Source organism: Salvelinus fontinalis, chromosome 42, assembly GCF_029448725.1.
Source record: "Salvelinus fontinalis isolate EN_2023a chromosome 42, ASM2944872v1, whole genome shotgun sequence".
Lineage (NCBI taxonomy): Eukaryota > Metazoa > Chordata > Actinopteri > Salmoniformes > Salmonidae > Salvelinus > Salvelinus fontinalis.
The window spans coordinates 22,679,366-22,695,915 of record NC_074706.1 but is presented as its reverse complement, the minus strand read 5'-3'; the positions used below and the strand labels follow the sequence as shown (position 1 = coordinate 22,695,915).

Genomic DNA, 16,550 nt, shown 5'->3' with positions numbered 1-16,550 from the left:
TACCTTGTCTGCTCGGGAATTCGAACTTGCAACCTTTCGGTTACTAGTACAACGCTACCCTGCAGCCCCTTTTTAAATGGGGCTTTGTCCATTCTGATGGTTTTAAACTGTTTAATGAAACGTCAACCAAAGGCTGGAATATAGTGGTCACTCTGAATGCAGTGGTTGACATAACGAATGAAAAAGCCAGGGAGGGGTTATTGTGACAGGGTAGGAATCAGTGTTTCCCATTGAACCCTAATTAATGTTACATTAAATGTTTTCTATTACTGTAGCTTGGATGTAGATAAAATATGTATGCTTTGTCTATTCCTCTCTGATTTAGGATATACCGTTGCACACACATGCTGACCTAGGCCTACACCAGGTATCAGGCTGTATTAGCTAGATAGCTACGTTTGCTCTGACTAGGTACATTTCGCTAGCGATTAGCATTAGCTAAAACGATTTATTTTAGCCACAGCTTGCTAAGAAAATACAAAATAACTTTTTGCAGTCTGTAAGATACAAACTAATAGTGCAATTATAGAATGCGCTGCAGCATTGACCACGCAGACTGTCACTGCAAGTGGTTGTGACTCGTGGTAGCAGCAATGCTCTCCTTAAGTGTCACCGAGTGCAGGACTTGGTGTGTGGAAGTTGAGGGAGACAACTCAAGTAGCAAACGGAATAAACTATAAACGGACATTACACTCAACAGAGTGGCTTAACACGTTTATCAAACCAAACATGGAAACACCGTTATACAAAGTAAAAACTCAAACCAGTCCATGCATCAATACCGGTATATAGTAATATGATATACAGCCTGGCCCTACTTTACATGATAACTTTAATATTTCAGCTAAAAAATGGTTCCCTGTGTATGTCTCAAGCCACACTGCTACGATTTCTCCTCGTTGTGAACACTCCTATGTCTGATAAGGTTACTCAGGCGGGAGAAGCTCTTGTAACATAGTTTGCACTTGAAGGGCCTCTCATTGGTGTGAACGGTCTGGTGCTGCTTGACATATTTCACCTTAGCAAAGCGCCTCCCACACGTGGGGCAGGCGTACGGCTTATCAGCGTCTGTCCTAACGCTCAGCCTCCCACGTTGTGACCCAATGACACCAGAGGAGGTAGAAGCAGGAGTCACCCTCGGGTGGTTAGTTTTTGAGCTCCCTCCTTGACCTCTAGCCATTGTTTGGGTGTTAGGATTATGTGCTGTGTTATAGGCTAGGTACCTCTCGTGGTGAACGCCCATCCTGACCCTGTCTGTATTGGTGGGGTAACCCTGAGGTAACTGAGGAAGGCTAGACCCAGGCTTTCTATGAACCCAGTCACCAGGCATTAAACAAGATCCTGAAGGAGAAGACAGACTTCCTGTTAGACTCCCACCAGGGGGGTCTCCCACCACTCTGTGTGAAGGCTGAAGCCCAGGGTGACCTGCTCTGTTCATCATGGATACTGTGGTGTTTGTATCATAGGAACAGGAGGGTCTATCTCTATCAGGCCCTGTTTCATCCCTGCACTGAGACTGTGAAGAGAAGGGTCTGGGCTGCAGGCTGGATCCCTGACTGGAGCCTCTGTCTCTCTGATGACCACCAGGACTGAGGTTGTTCAGTCCCCCTGTCCACTGATTGTGCTGGAGTGTCTGTCCCTCACTGTTCGGTCCTGGTTCTGACTCGGGAAGGAAGAGCGATGGCTCCTGATCCAGAGTTCTGATCTGGGGCCAGGGTTTGTGACCAGCCGCTTCAGAGGTCCAGTCTCTCCCGCCAGCAACACCGGATATCAGCAGGTCCTCATGGACTGCAGACTGTAAACACAAATTGAACAGAAGAACATGTAAAGGTTTATATAAGAAACTCTTTGCTGTACACACAGAAACATGATATTATAAAATGTTAACCACAGTTAAGCCCATCTAACACTGTGATTCAAGTACCTAACAATATGGAGCCATTGGAGTTAAAAAATATAAAAAAATGTCCAAATGTGTTAATTCGACTGACATAAGGGAAACTCAGTCCCTGAAATGATTTAAAAAATAACCAAGTCAATCATACAGTCAATTTTGTATTTAATTTCAACAAAATGGTCATACACTCACATAACGTGAAGTACAGTACTTTTATTGCACAAAACAATACATGTGATGAGTAGAATAACTTCACTATATTTACTTTTCTGTAAATCTGGTACACATCGCTTTGACGCAATTCATTTTAGAATACTTTGGAAAAGGTTCAGCATTAATAATAATGTATTACATTTCTAGAGCACTTTTCATAGAATCTCAAAGCGCTTCAAAAGCAAAAAAACAACCACGCAATATATCATGACGGGTCAACCAAGTCTTTGAAAGCGGCATCCTCCGAAGATGGAGAGGGTCAGTTCATGGCTTGATCAGAGAGAGCTGGTCAGAGAATGGTGTCTGCTGATGATCTTGTAAAGGGTAAGCATTTCTCCTCATCCACTCTGTGTAACACCCACTTGGCTGATGCTTCAGCAGCTCTGGGTGCCAGAAAGCGCACCACACACAGTTCAGAATAGTAGCCAGTCGTCCTTTTTACGAGCCCTCTGCCTCAACACTGCTGGATTCCTTTGTCTCCCATTCCTCTCACGCTTCAGGCGACGACTCAAATTTGTTCTCAAAGGACCTGGAATTGGCAACCAGGTGAAACCAAAAAGATTGTACTGTGTCCGGATGCATTTTTCAAACAAAAGCTGGCTAAGCCTAAAAGTGTTAACCTGTCAGTCGATCTGCAAATCCTTGGCTCTAAAGTGCTTGACATTTGCAATAAAAAACTTGATGTTATCAAAAACAAAAGAGTTGATAAAGTAAATATTAAAAACACAAAAATAACTAAATATGAACAGATTTACACATTGCTTCATGTCAAATAAACCTGAATTAAGGCACTATCATCTCATTATAAAACACCAGCATCAAACAACAGGACATGGTTGTCAGTTTTCATTAGTGAATCATTTTTACAGACACCATCACACCAACCATCACCATATCATCTACTCTGCCACATCATAATCATTCTTTCCTCAGTTCACCTCATCCAGTTTCCTACTACATCCTAAACCAACATAACTAACTACAAACTAACTAGTACTACATTACATGTCACTATACTCTATACATGGGCTGTGTGCATTTTCTTCTGGTGTATCCTGAGGTAGCTCCTCTCTGAGAACCTCTTCCCGCAGTGTGTACAGGCAAACGGCCTCTCTCCCGTGTGGACCTTCAGGTGCATCTTCAGCTGGTGCTGGTGGGAGAATCTCTTCTCACACTGGGGGCAATTGAAGGGTTTCTCCCCTGTGTGGACCCTTTGGTGCCTCTTCAGGTTGAACAAGTGTGAAAAACTGGCCCGGCACAGTTGGCAGCCAAACGGTTTCTCCCCTGTGTGAATCTCCACCTGTTTGGGGAAACTGAAGGGTTTCCCACAGATTCCATCTCTACTGCTGTAATTTGTCAATGGGCTTGTGTAGCAATTTAGTGTTGAGGCACTGGCATTGTCTGAGGTCTGGTTTAACATTAGGAGAGTGTGAGGAGGACGGCCAGGGAGTGTCTGTGTTGTCCCAGGGTCCATGTTCCAGTTGATAGATCCTATAGAAGGCAGGCTGAAGGCAGCACCTGTTAGGGGGTTAACCTGAGGTGCCATCAGTCTCTCTGAATCACAACTATAGGAGCAGGACGGAGCATCGCTAGCCAAGTCAGAGTCTGTTCTCTCCTGCCGCTTACGGACACCTCCAAATCTACGCCTCGCCCTGGTCTCAGCCAGTCTGTTGTCATGGAGATTAAGTTTGGTTGTTGTTCTGTGTTCAACTGTCTGTTTCTGGTTGTGGTTAACAGGGTTGTTCACCAGCCCAGAGTTGAGAACGCTGTCCCATCCACTGACCTCCACTATGTCGCCTCTGGTCCTGGCCTGCTCAGTGATGTCGTCCCCTGGGCCCTTGGCTGCACCCGTCTGGGTCTGGGAATCCAAGATGGTCGGCCAGTCTCCTCTGTTAGCCTCCAGCCAACCACCTGAAGGAAGAGGTTAGAAAATAGACTTTACAAACATGGCAGAGAAAACTCTACATATGGAGTTTGAATCAATTACCTGGTCAAGTTCATACATTATGTAGAATAAAAAACATGAGCTGCAGCACACCCAGAAAACGTATTTTGAGAGGAGGTGCTGACTAACGGCGAATAAACGATATATAAACAAATATTTTTAAAAGGCGCATTACTATTCCCATTGAAGATCTATTCCTATATGTAGGCTATATACTCATTGGCCAGTTTATTAGGTGCACCCATTTAGTACCGGGTTGGACCCACCTCTTCCTCCAGAACAGCTACAGATACGCTGTGGCGTACAAACATTGCTTAATTGGCATCAAGGGACCTAACGTGCCAGGAAAACGTTACACCACCAGCCTGTACAATTGACACCAGGCAGTATGGGGCCCTGGATTCATGCTGCCTACGCCAAATCCTGACGCAACAGGAACCGGGATTCGGCGGACCAGCCAATGTTTTTTCACTCCTCAATTGTCCAGTGTAGGTGATCGCATGCCCACTGGAGCCGCTTCTTGTTTTTAGCTGATAGGAGTGGAACCTGGTGTGGTAATCTGCTGTAATAGCCTATCTGTGACAAGGACCAACAGTTGTGCGTTCCGAGATGTCGTTCTGCACAGCACTATTGTACTGCAGCATTTTTTGCCTGCTAGCTTGCACGATTCTTGACGTTCTCCCTCGACAAGCCATTTTTTCACCCACAGGACTACCACTGATTGGCTGTTTTTTCTTTGTCGCACATTCTCACTAAACCCTAGACAATGTTGTGCGTGAAAAGCCCAGGAGGCCGGCCGTTTCTGAGATACTGGAACCGGCGCACCTGGCCTGACAATCATACCACACTTAAGTCACTCATTTTTCCCATTCTAATGTTCAATCAAACCGTAACTGAATGCCTCGGTGCCTGTCTACCTGCTTTATATAGCAAGCCACGGCCACGTGAATCACTGTCTGTAGGAGCAAACCATTTTGTGAATGGGGTGGTTTACCTAATAAACTGTATGTCTCCCTTACCTTGCTCCCCCATCTTTAGTCCACTCAGCAGGTTAATGCTCTCTGGTCCATCCTCTATCGTCTCCTCTTTGACTAGCAGCAGATCCGGCTTCCCATTCTCCATGTCTACTGACTGTAAGAGATACAGAGTGAGAGGATGTTGGATCAAGAAATCTGATATGAGCACCCTACTATGGAGCATCTTCTGATTGGGCAATGAGGGATTGTTATGAGTACTATGTAAACATGTTAGTTGATTTGATCACTTGACTCATTAATTGTTTGATCATTCAAAGGCATGGTCCCACACTTAAGACAAAATTTATCAAGAACAGGGCCTTATCCACAAACCATCTCAGAAAAGGTCTTAGGAGTCCTGTTAAAACCTGTTTTAAGACAACAACAACAGAAAACATCTCAGAGTAGGTTTTAGGATGATGTTAAGACACTGCCCAGACAAACTCTGAGCCAGGAGTAAAATAAACTCATAAAAGTTTCTCAGCTGGTAATCACGACAGTTTGAGATACCGCAAAGGAAAGACAGTGATGATGCTTATTGACGTTGGTTATTCCCCATCATTTGAAACGATCGTGATGAGGCATCGCCAGTTTCGAACTCTATAGCAAGCTTCAGAAAACCACGGTGAATGTGACTGTACATCAAATGTTGCAAATGTAAAATGTTTGGTATAATTTCCAGCTGACGCGATCACTTTGCCTACTCTTAATTGTCGTGACGTAACTATCATTAATGTGATGACTGTTATTTATTGAATCAAATAACTATGTTTAATTGTTACTCAATTAAATGAATCATGTAACCATTAACTCATTAGGAATTTGGGGCACCATGGGAAAAGTTGTTTAACGAGTTACTATCTCCTTAAACTCTAAAGATATCTATACAGTGATCCCTCGCCACTTCGCGGTTCACTTATCGCGGATTCGCTATTTCGCGGATTTTCATAATGCATTTTTTTTTTTTTTTTGGTGCATTGTGCTCTGCATTCTGATTCGCTAAAAACTCACTCCCGCTTCTTGTATCAAAACATGCTACGAATTGTGCTATCATTTTGTCGTCTCGTGCAGTTATGTGTACGTACATAAAATCATCGCTTAGCAACCATCGCTTAGCAACCATGGTGCGAATGGCCACTGAACTTAAGCGAGTAGCTGAGGAATGGGACCCTTTGATGAGCCGTTCATTACAGTTCTCCAACGTAATCGATGGTGGCATGTCGGTGTACAAGGATCTTTTTGCAAAGAAGAAAAAAGAGCGACAACAGCTGCCTATCACTATGTTCTTCTCCCGAACAAACACACCTGCACCGCGGGCTTCAGAAGAAGAGAACACTGCAGAGCGCAGTCAGGATGCAGCGGCCCAGTCTGAAGAGCAGTGAAACGGCCTACACGTGAGTCACTGTATTTGTATACATGTAATAGTTGCTAATTGTAAAAAAAAAAAAAAAGTTTTCTATTTCGCGGATTTCACTTATCGCGGGTCATTTTCGGAACGTAACCCCCGCGATAAACGAGGGATTACTGTATATCAATAACAGCCGTTTATTAATCATTACCTCATCAGTCTCATTCTGAATGTCACTGTAACAAGTGCGCTGAGAGTCGGGAAGCAAGTTCAGGGAGTGAGTGATTTAATAAATAAACGCAACTAAATACAAAACAAGAAACACAAACAATGCACAGACATGACACTGGAACAGAAACAAAAACGCCTGGGTAAGGAACCAAAGGGAATGACATATAGTGAAGGTAATCAGGGAGGTGATGGAGTCCAGTTGAGTCTGAAGTTCCGCGTAACGATGGTGACAGGTGTGCGCCATAACGAGCAGCCTGGTGACCTAGAGGCTGGAGAGGGAGCACACGTGACAGTACCCCCTCCCCGATGTGCGGTCTCTGGCGCAAAACGCAAACCAAAATGACGATCCCGGGGATCAGGAGTGGACCGGTCACCTCTGCTGAGGCATGGGAAACCTGTCAATCCAGCTGAGACGCAGGAGCATTTGGTTAGAGCGCCGGAGAGAAAGCATACCTGACGGTACCCCCTCCCCGGCGCGTTCGGCTCCAGCCGCAGAACGCCAACTCAAGGGACGATCCCAGCGATCCGGAGCGGACCAGTCACCCCTGCTGATGCGCGGGTACCTGTCGCCGGCTGGGTCGCGGGAACCCGACAGACCGGCTGAGGCAGGGGAGCCCGGCGAGCTGGCTGAGCCCCGCAAACCGGCTGAGGAGCCCGTAGCGGCTCCCGGACCCAACATCATTCCACCTGACACAAAAAACACTCTCTGATGCTTCCCTTAGGTGAGGCGTGTTTATGTAACGAGTGCGCTGAGAGTCGGGAAGCAAGTTCAGGGAGTGAGTGATTTAATAAATAAACGCAACTAAATACAAAACAAGAAACACAAACAATGCACAGACATGACACTGGAACAGAAACAAAAACACCTGGGTAAGGAACCAAAGGGAGTGACACATATAGGGAAGGTAATCAGGGAGGTGATGGAGTCTAGGTGAGTCTGAAGATGAGCAGGTGCGCATAATGATGGTGGCAGGTGTGCGCCACAATGAGCAGCCTGGTGACCTAGAGGCCGGAGAAGGAGCACATGTGACAGTCGCATACTCCTTGATATCTGCAAGAACCCTAACCTTATTGATGAATCAGCAATACACAAATTGGCTTATTTATTTACTAACTAAATAATAACACATACATAAACAAACACACACGGTATAGGTTATTGATTACTAGCGTAATACAATGAAAACAGGTCCCTAGTGGACTAACAAAAGCATGACCGTTTGGTTATAAAAGATGGAGGGATGGAAAGAGAGGGAAAGGGAGAGTCAACTATCATTGTTACATTTGGAAGCTATGCTCACGGAAATACGAATACTTAGCACCCTGACTACCGCTCATCCAGATTAGAAATGCAATATATTTACGCATAGCTGTCCTTGATCGTCGTCTTTCTCTGTTGAACTCGATGGGTCCTATGGTGAAGTTGTCGAGGGATGTAAGACTCTGGTTTGTCCACCAGAGGTCACAATGTCCTTTGTAGAGCTTATCTGGTAGTGGAGTGGTTGTTAGAACAGATACTTCAGATGTACCAATGATCGTCTGAGATGGGGTTTCTTCCTTCCAACCTTCTGTCTTTAGTCAAAGTTCTAGGACCACCTTTACATGCACAGCTGCAGATTGTGAATGTTTCTGGTCGCGTAGTGGAGGTTATCTTCTCATCTTGTGTTTAGGTTGAGAGTTTCTAACTATTTCAACATGTGGACCACAGTCTCACGTCTTTTGGTCTCAATGGTTGATTATTCAGGGTTCAGCTCCCAACCACTTTACACCCCAGTAGTAACCCGTCAATGTACTGGTCTCACCATTTTCAGCCGTGTAGCCACCGCTCCACGCTGTCTGGTCTGGTAGTTTCAACCATTCGTAACGTCCGGCTCACCGTCCGTCTACTTGGTCTCAAGATTGATTATTCAGGTTCAGGCTCCCGACCACTTTACACGCCAGCAACAACCCGGCATAATGTACATTTCGTTACCAAGGCTTTTATCCTCGGGTAAAAAGGGGGCGTTCCATCATGCAGACACAATGTCTGTGCTCACTTGGGTGTGCTTACTGACTGGGCACAAGTTTATATGAAAACAATTATCATTTAGAAGGCTAAAATCCCACTGCTATCTTCACAAGTATTCTCATATGTAATCATACATTTTATACAACATTTAGATGTAAAGTTGATACAGAATGCTTACACTTTCAGATTTACTGTTACTTTGTTATACCATCCTTAATGACATCACAAACTAATAAACAATATGATTATTCTTTAGATCCCCGTCAACCATTCTTATCTTATGATTATTGTTCCAAAGTTCACTCTTTGGCCAATCGAGTTTTTGGCGGCAAAGGTCTTCTGTGGACAAAGGCCTTTCTTTGGTGGATACTGAAAGCCAGAGAGGGAAAGGTCCCTCCTGCTTAAATTTACGACAGTGTTAAGGTGTCAAGACCGGCACAGCCCCCCTTCCCCTCTTCTGTGGGAGAGAGGGGGTCTGGCTATCTTCAAACATTTGCCTAGCTGATGGGTCCTTTGATCCACTGTCAGGAGAGTCATGACATAATTCTTGCTTAATATGTTGGCATGAATAAACTTTGCAACACATCTCCTTTGCATAGAGTTGATCAGGCTGTCGATTGATTGATTTGTGGAATGTTGTCTCACTCCTCTTCAAGGTTCTGGAACAAAACAGTCCAAAACGGAGAGAAGCCGAATCCTGTTCCTCAAATTAAGCACTGGTTTTAGAATATTGACTAGTTCCAGTTGGGATACAAGTGCGCTCTGATCATCTCAATTCTCAATTAGCCCAAAAAAGTGTCAGTCTCGAGTGATTGACACTATCAAACACAAGTGCTCCCTCCATTAAAGGCTCAGGCATATTTTTGAGCAGCTTGATGTTAAGCTCCAAAAGGATAACTGGAAATAACATAATGTAGGTAATTAAATCATCTTTAGGCATATCATGTGAAATCATTGTCAAAAGCACAAGAGATACTGTTGCATGTAAGTCTAGATCATGTATGGATTGATCATATAGAAAAATCAACAACTCTAAAGCAATTGCCTGTCTATGGAGCAGGAACCCTTGACTCACTGCCTTTTCCTATTATCAAGACACCTGCTGATAACGCTTAACTGGTTAGGACATCTCATGAGGTGTCCTAAATGTTTGTCGGCTGGGTGGGATTCATATGACTAGAGAGGTTTCATGCATAGCTTTTATTTTTACCCATAAGAGTAAAATGTCTCTTAGCACATACGACCAATTTTCTACACGGAGATGCTTTATGGATACAGGCTCAACAAAGAGTCTCAGAGTAGTGCTGATCGAGGATCAGGTCCCCACCTGTCTACATAATCTTATTCATAACGATCTAAAAGGTAAAACTGATCCTAGATCGGCACTCCTGCTCTGAGAGGCTTTGTGGATACAGGCCCTGAACTAATACCATTCAGACAGTAGTTCAGTGGGCTCACCTCAGTGAGAATGTGTGTGGTCCTGTGCTGCTCAGCTGGTTTCTCTGTGGGTTCAGGAGGAGGTGTAGTCTGGTTGTCCTCCATGACCATGGTCCTCTCAGGGTTCCCCAGACCCTCCTCATACCCCTCCACCTTCACCAACAGCACATCTGGATCCTCCTCATCCTGGAAGAGACAAGTGATGCAGATTAACCAGACATACACTCCCTCAGAGGTGTATCATACGAAGCCAGCTAGATCTACTCAGGGTTTTCTAAAGCTAACCAGCTTCACATTCCAGCTCAGGCTTCATCAGTACTACGACGGTGGATATTGCGCATCCATCCATCCATCCGCGCGCCGCTAACTCTAGCAGGCTTGTAAGTGCACGTGAATGTCGCTCATGGCTAGTCGAACGCCGAACTCTTCATCGAGACAATGCTAAAACATCAATCCATGGGAAAGTCGGTGCCACATTTAGATTTTATGCCAAAATCAAATGAAGGAAACTGTTATCTTGCAAATCCAGCACGATATGGTGTGAAATGTGGATTTTAGAAGTGCCGTCGTCATTTTTAGAAGTGCCGTCGAAGTTTTACTGTGCTGTGAAGTTTCAAATGCATTCTGTCATTACTAAATAATGTGACAGGTATTTTAACATGTTACTCGTTTTTTAACACGCAAAAAAACATTTGATTTAATAAAATATTTAAATCTTCTTACTCAAATGAAGGGGTGATGATGCAGTCTTTGCGAGAGGGAGGTAATCTGATTTAATTAGTTCACCTCGCAGCTCAGACACTTCATTCAGGATAAATGGAGTTAGCCCTGAGTTAGCCTGCCCGGAAGCAGGTTAGTTCTGAAGGATTCGTTGCCATAGAAATGTACCTGACTAAAAGGTGACTGGTTATCCCGAGTTGAACTAAGAGTTGATCAAAGTTACCTCACTAACTCCTCAAACCTGATTCGTAGGATACCCCTCAGGTACGTACACATGGATAATAAACACACTTTCAACATGGAGTGTTTACCCATCCCCACTATGTTTGAGTCCTATACTGTAGTTACAGAATGACTTCATTGTTGTTAAACCCATCATGGTGGACATAAATAAGATGTGGCTAAAATTGTCTGTAGCGTATGCCTGCCCATATCATGACCCCACCATCACCATGGGGCACTCTGTTCACAACGTTGACATCAGCAAACCACTCGCCCACACAACGCCATACAAGTGGTCTGCGGTTGTGAGGCCGGTTGGACGTACTACCAAATTCTCTAAACCAACGTTGGTAGAGACATGAACATTCAGTTCTCTGGCAACAGCGCTGGTGGACATTCCTGCAGTCAGCATGCCAATTGCATGCTCCCTCAACTTGAGACATCTGTGGCATTGTGTTGTGTAACCAAACTCCACATTTTAGAGTGGCCTTTTATTGTCCCCAGCACAAGGTGCACCAGTGTAAGGATCATGCTGTTTAATCAGCTTCTTGATATGCCACAACTGTCCGGTGGATGGATTATCTTGGAAAAGTAGGAATGCTCACTAACAGCGATGTGCACAACATTTTAGAGAAAAAGCTTTTTGTGGATATGGAACATTTCTGGAATCTTTTATTTCAGCTCATGAAACATGGGACCAACACTTTACATGTTGCGTTTGTATTTCTGTTCAGTGTGTGTGTGTGTATATATATATATATATATATATATAATTGTGGAACGAACAGCGGACTGAAGATGGGACGGTCGGGCATTCTTGTGGTTGAGTCCCTTTCTGCTGTTACATGGACTCTTAACAAGGCAATGACACTTTGTAGCTCCTTGCTGAAACAAGCAACATGTTCAATTACGCCATCATTGACTTGAATGGGGTTGTATTATGCCATCATTGACTTGAATGGGGACGCCTGTTCTATTCATTCTATTTCTATGCAGAACATGCAGTCAGGAGCAAAGGAGAGGAGAAAAAGTGTGCCTTAAAACATGTGGCAGGCCAATTACCTTCATCCAAAATTCCATGACCGTCACAGCCTTTTTAGTAAGTGTATATTGGTTATAAAGCACTGTTGGGTGTATGCTGAATAGGGTGAGATCAGATGTGATGTATACTAAAGAGAGTCTCAATGAAAGTCTTAGAATGAAAAGTCCCATTTTGTGTTTATTAACCATAAACAAGTTTTAAATACACCATATGAAAACCACACATACACACGTCTCAACTAGAAATCTCATGAACTTGATGAACTGCATTCATTTTCTCATGAAAAGTGTCTTGGGCAAAAAATGAAGTAGTTGAATGGAAGTAATGTAACAGGCATTTGTGAACATCATATAGCCTATGCAGTACAAACACTATGTAAGAGACTCATTAGGCTTATATATGCCTTATATATCACACGTGTTGATGCAGTGTTCTACCCAGGAATATTCAACACTGAAATCTGTTACTCTCATTATTCCAAATGCATCTGTGGATCTTTTCTGCTGACAACAATGAAAATTAACCTTAGTCTTTAAAGGAAGACTCAGCGTTATGAGGTTGCCACAAGCAGCACTGCAGAAATTGAAATGAGCGTGATGCAAGACATTGCTCTCACAGTCACAAAGTATCTGTGCATGTATCTGTGCACTTCACGCTGCTCCGTGGTACGTACGGTACCAAAACCGCAGAGAAGTTGAGCCTCACGTTTAGCTGTTGCACAAATTGACCCACTACTGTTGTTTCCTTTGTACGTCTATCAAGTGGAATGGTTTCTTTCTATGTTATTGAGTGGCATGGTTTTTCTTTTGGTGTATCCTGAGGTAGCTCCTCTCCGAGAACCTCTTCCCACAGTGATTACAGGCAAATGGCCTCTCTCCCGTGTGGACCTTCAGGTGCATCTTTAGTTGGTGCTGGTGGGAGAACCTCTTTTCACACTGGGGGCAGCTGTAGGGTTTCTCCCCTGTGTGGACCCTTTGGTGCCTCTTCAGGTTGCCAGCCTGGGCAAAGCACATGTGACACTGGGTACAGCTAAATGGTTTCTCCCCTGTGTGGACCCTCTGGTGGATCTCCAACTTCTGGGTGCAGCTGAAGCCTTTCTTACAGAACATGCAGAGGAACCGTTTCTCTTTACTATTGCCTGATGTGGCTGCCCCTCCCTGAGCCTGGGCTGTAGCCCTGTCGTTTGAGTTCAATACCTGATCGAAAAGGACATGGCCATGTGAATCGGAAGGCGCAATCGACATGGACACTGGGTCGCGATCCCTGAGTTTGTGTAAAGGGGAGTGGGTTGCGACATTAAGATTTGTCTCTAAGCTTTCCCTGTAGTCTAAGAAGTCATTGGTGCTGCACTGTGAGTGTCCTTCTCCTAAGTGAGTCTCGTCTGCATTCCATGTCAGAGGAGCGTCACCCTCCACTTTCACAGTCACCTCATCTATGACTATAACCTCCCCTTTCTTATCTAGGCACCCTTCAGAGTATACACTATTACTGCGCCGGTTCCAGTCCCCTCTAAACAGATCAGTCTGTGTCTCTAAACCCAAGGATATGTTGCCAGGGTCCATCTCTGTAGTGTAAGAACAAGATGGATCATCAACACCAGTGTCTAACGCGTCAACATCACCATCCCCACGGGAATGAACAGGCCTCTGGCTCTGGTGTAATACCGATAAGTACTCTGAGCCGGGAGCAGGAGGACAGCCCAGTCTCCCAAGCCCCAGTCTCTCTGGGTCTGACCTGCGGTCAGATCCTGTGTGTAAGAGCATTTGTGTTACAGTTAAAGTCTCGGTGTCTGTCTCTGACTTGAGGACGGCGTTCGGCGTTCCACTGACCTCCGTGATGCTGTATCGGGTTCTGGACTGCGCAGCGGTGGTGGTGGGGTCCTCTGTGGCTCCAGGGGGCACTCCAGCCGCTCCAGTCTGGATGTCTCTGCTGTGCCGTGGGTCCTCCTCTCCTTCAGACCTCTCCAGCTTGACCCCAGGACCTACAGCCTCTGCATCTGCAGACTGACACAAGAAGAGGTTATTACCGGTACATGAGTTGAACAGGATAACAATGGCATAGTGAAGTCTCACAGGCAGATAAATACGGATGTACATGTAAGCAAGTGAATAGCTGAGGGGAGCCTATCTGAAATAAACTGGCCACATTTGATGTACTGTAATTTTGATGTAATATTATTACACTAACCTCTATCACGATAACGTGCTGGTTTGAGGTTCCACTCCCCTCATCAACAGTGATTGGCTGGTCATCTCTCCATGTATTGTGTCCCACTGGCTTCACAAAGCTCCTGTGGCCTCCAGTGAGATGTCCTTCACCTGAGAGAGTGATTGGGGGAAAATAGGTGGTTAGGTACCATCAATACTCAACGCTATATTGTACAGTTTTGACACTAGAATTGTAAAGAATGTAAGGTAACACTAAGCATAACTTCTTGATATACTATTTATAGATGGATTGACTGTTACATGCTTCATATTGATTTCAATTAATAGGAAATGCAGTAGATCAAGAATCTGGTTAGAAAATGTGTGTCTTTCTGCAAGTTAGTTAAGTAATCAGTGGAATTATTGCATACTATACTAAAACTGACAGACTCAATTCTGGTAACGTGTTGTTAACGCATCTAAAGTCACACATGTGCAGATGTCGACAGGCCCCGCAGCCTGAACCTTCAGAAAAATGTACCTCTTGCCATTCCTCTGTATCGGTCGAGGATCTTGACACTACTGGGACGACTGGCGAGAACGCGCTCTCGCGTTGTCCTCTCTGCGCGCTCCCGTGCCACCTTCAGTTCCAGTAGCTGTAGTTTCCTCCGCAATCCCCTGTTTTCTTTCTGGCTTTGAGTTATTTCCAAACGAAACACTGCATAGTCGTCATCTACGAGTTTGCAGACCTCTGCCACGGCTGCATTCGCTAGCACCTCCATAATGGAGGCGATTTGAGTGTGAAAAACCATACAGTTAGCCATTGTTAGCTAACGTTAGCAGCTAGCTAACGTTAGTCACCTAAATAACAGATCTATCAACCAAGTCCTTTCCCCAACGCGAATTAAAAACTACCTGGGGTAAGTATGTGATGCTATGCAGTTAAATTAGTCAAATGTAGATTTCCACGGTGTTAATAAACGTCTAAATAACAACAAAAACTCTAAAGTGGAAATTGTTCTTGGTCACTTCTGTTTACCCTTCTTCTTCAGTGGTTTGTACATCGCGTTTGACAACCAGCTTTAGTGATGCATTATCGCCACCTACTGGACTGTGGACCAGAGATGGAGAAAATCTCAAATTGAACTCTACAAAATTAAACCATTCCCCCTATCGGAATACATAATTAAATACAATATCACCTTAAGGTTTCCTTAACAATTCAATTAAACTTGGCTGTTCAATACCATTATTCCTTGATACTAATAACAAACTGTCCCTTTCCCTCCCATATTCCTGGCACTGAAATACACTGCTCAAAAAAATAAAAAAATAAAAAAAAAATATTTATTGTCAATCAGTGTTGCTTCCTAAGTGGACAGTTTGATTTCACAGAAGTGTGATTGACTTGGAGTTACATTGTGTTGTTTAAGTGTTCCCTTTATTTTTTTGAGCAGTGTAGAATGTGTTCCACTGCCTCCATCTCTAGGCATTGATCACACTTCCCAGTCGGATGTTTCCCTGATTTCAAAGTGCTGTTAAGCCTTGTGTGTCCCAGTTCCATCTTCCTCCCTTCTCTCTCTCCCTTCTCTGAAGAAGCCGGATGTGGAGGTCCTGGGCGGTAGTGGTTACACGTGGTCTGTGGTTGTGAGGCCGGTTGGATGTACTGCCAAATTCTCTAAAACGACATTGGAGGTGGCTTATGGCAGACAAATTAACATAAAATTATCTGGCAACAGCTCTGGTGGACATTCCTGCAGTCAGCATGCTAATTGTATGCTCCCTCAAAACTTGAGACTTCTGTGGCATTGTGTTGTGTGACAAAACTGCACATTTTAGAGTGCTTTTTTATTGTCCCCAGCGTAAGGTGCACCTGTGTAATGATGATGCTGTTTCATCAGCTTCTTGATACGCCACACCTGTCAGGTGGATGGATTATCTTGGCAAAGGAGAAATGCTCACTAATGCGGATGTAAACATTTGTGCACAACATTTTAGAGAAATACGTTTTTTGTGCATATGGAACATTTCCAGGATATTTTATTTCAGCATAAAACACGGGACCAACATTTTACATGTTGCGTTTATATTTTTGATCAGTGTACATCACATCAGTAGGTTAAATATTCAACTGACCTCGTTCTAGCCTTGGTACTGCCTCTCCGAAAACAGTTTACACAAGTCTGTTTCAAATGACAAGTTAACAAAGAGTTAATGAGGGGTATGTGGTTAATTACTCTTTTACCCCAAGACATTTCACATTATAACTATGTCAGCTAAACAGTGTTTTCCAGATATTCCTTGCGTACATCTGAAGACACACT

At 44.2% G+C, this 16,550-nt stretch overlaps 1 protein-coding gene across 2 annotated transcripts; it reads right to left on the bottom strand.

Moving 5' to 3' along the window:
* Window positions 1–701: 701 nt before the first annotated feature.
* LOC129841144 (transcription factor Sp1-like) lies at window positions 702–15,312 on the bottom strand. Of its 2 annotated transcripts, XM_055909282.1 has the most exons (7): window positions 14,768–15,312; window positions 14,267–14,397; window positions 13,909–14,082; window positions 10,117–10,281; window positions 5,075–5,186; window positions 3,894–4,021; window positions 702–1,795 (listed from the first exon to the last, which is right to left on the bottom strand). In XM_055909282.1, the coding sequence occupies exons 1-7, from the start codon at window positions 15,048–15,050 to the stop codon at window positions 884–886; spliced, it is 1,905 nt and encodes a 634-aa protein (XP_055765257.1). In that variant the 5' UTR covers window positions 15,051–15,312; the 3' UTR covers window positions 702–883. The 2 variants fall into 2 exon arrangements, with proteins under 2 accessions (XP_055765257.1, XP_055765258.1); XM_055909283.1 differs by lacking the exon at window positions 702–1,795 and having other exon boundaries at window positions 2,043–4,021; window positions 14,768–15,311.
* Window positions 15,313–16,550: the final 1,238 nt, after the last annotated feature.

Excerpts from the sequence above, each read along its gene's own strand:
- LOC129841144 (XM_055909282.1), bottom strand. The coding sequence starts at position 15,050 with ATGGCTAACTGTATGGTTTTTCACACTCAAATCGCCTCCATTATGGAG. Across the intron at positions 14,083-14,266 it reads AGCACGTTATCGTGATAGAG|TCTGCAGATGCAGAGGCTGT; the intron begins GTTAGTGTAATA and ends TTCTTGTGTCAG. Across the intron at positions 5,187-10,116 it reads CCACACACATTCTCACTGAG|TCAGTAGACATGGAGAATGG; the intron begins GTGAGCCCACTG and ends TATCTCTTACAG.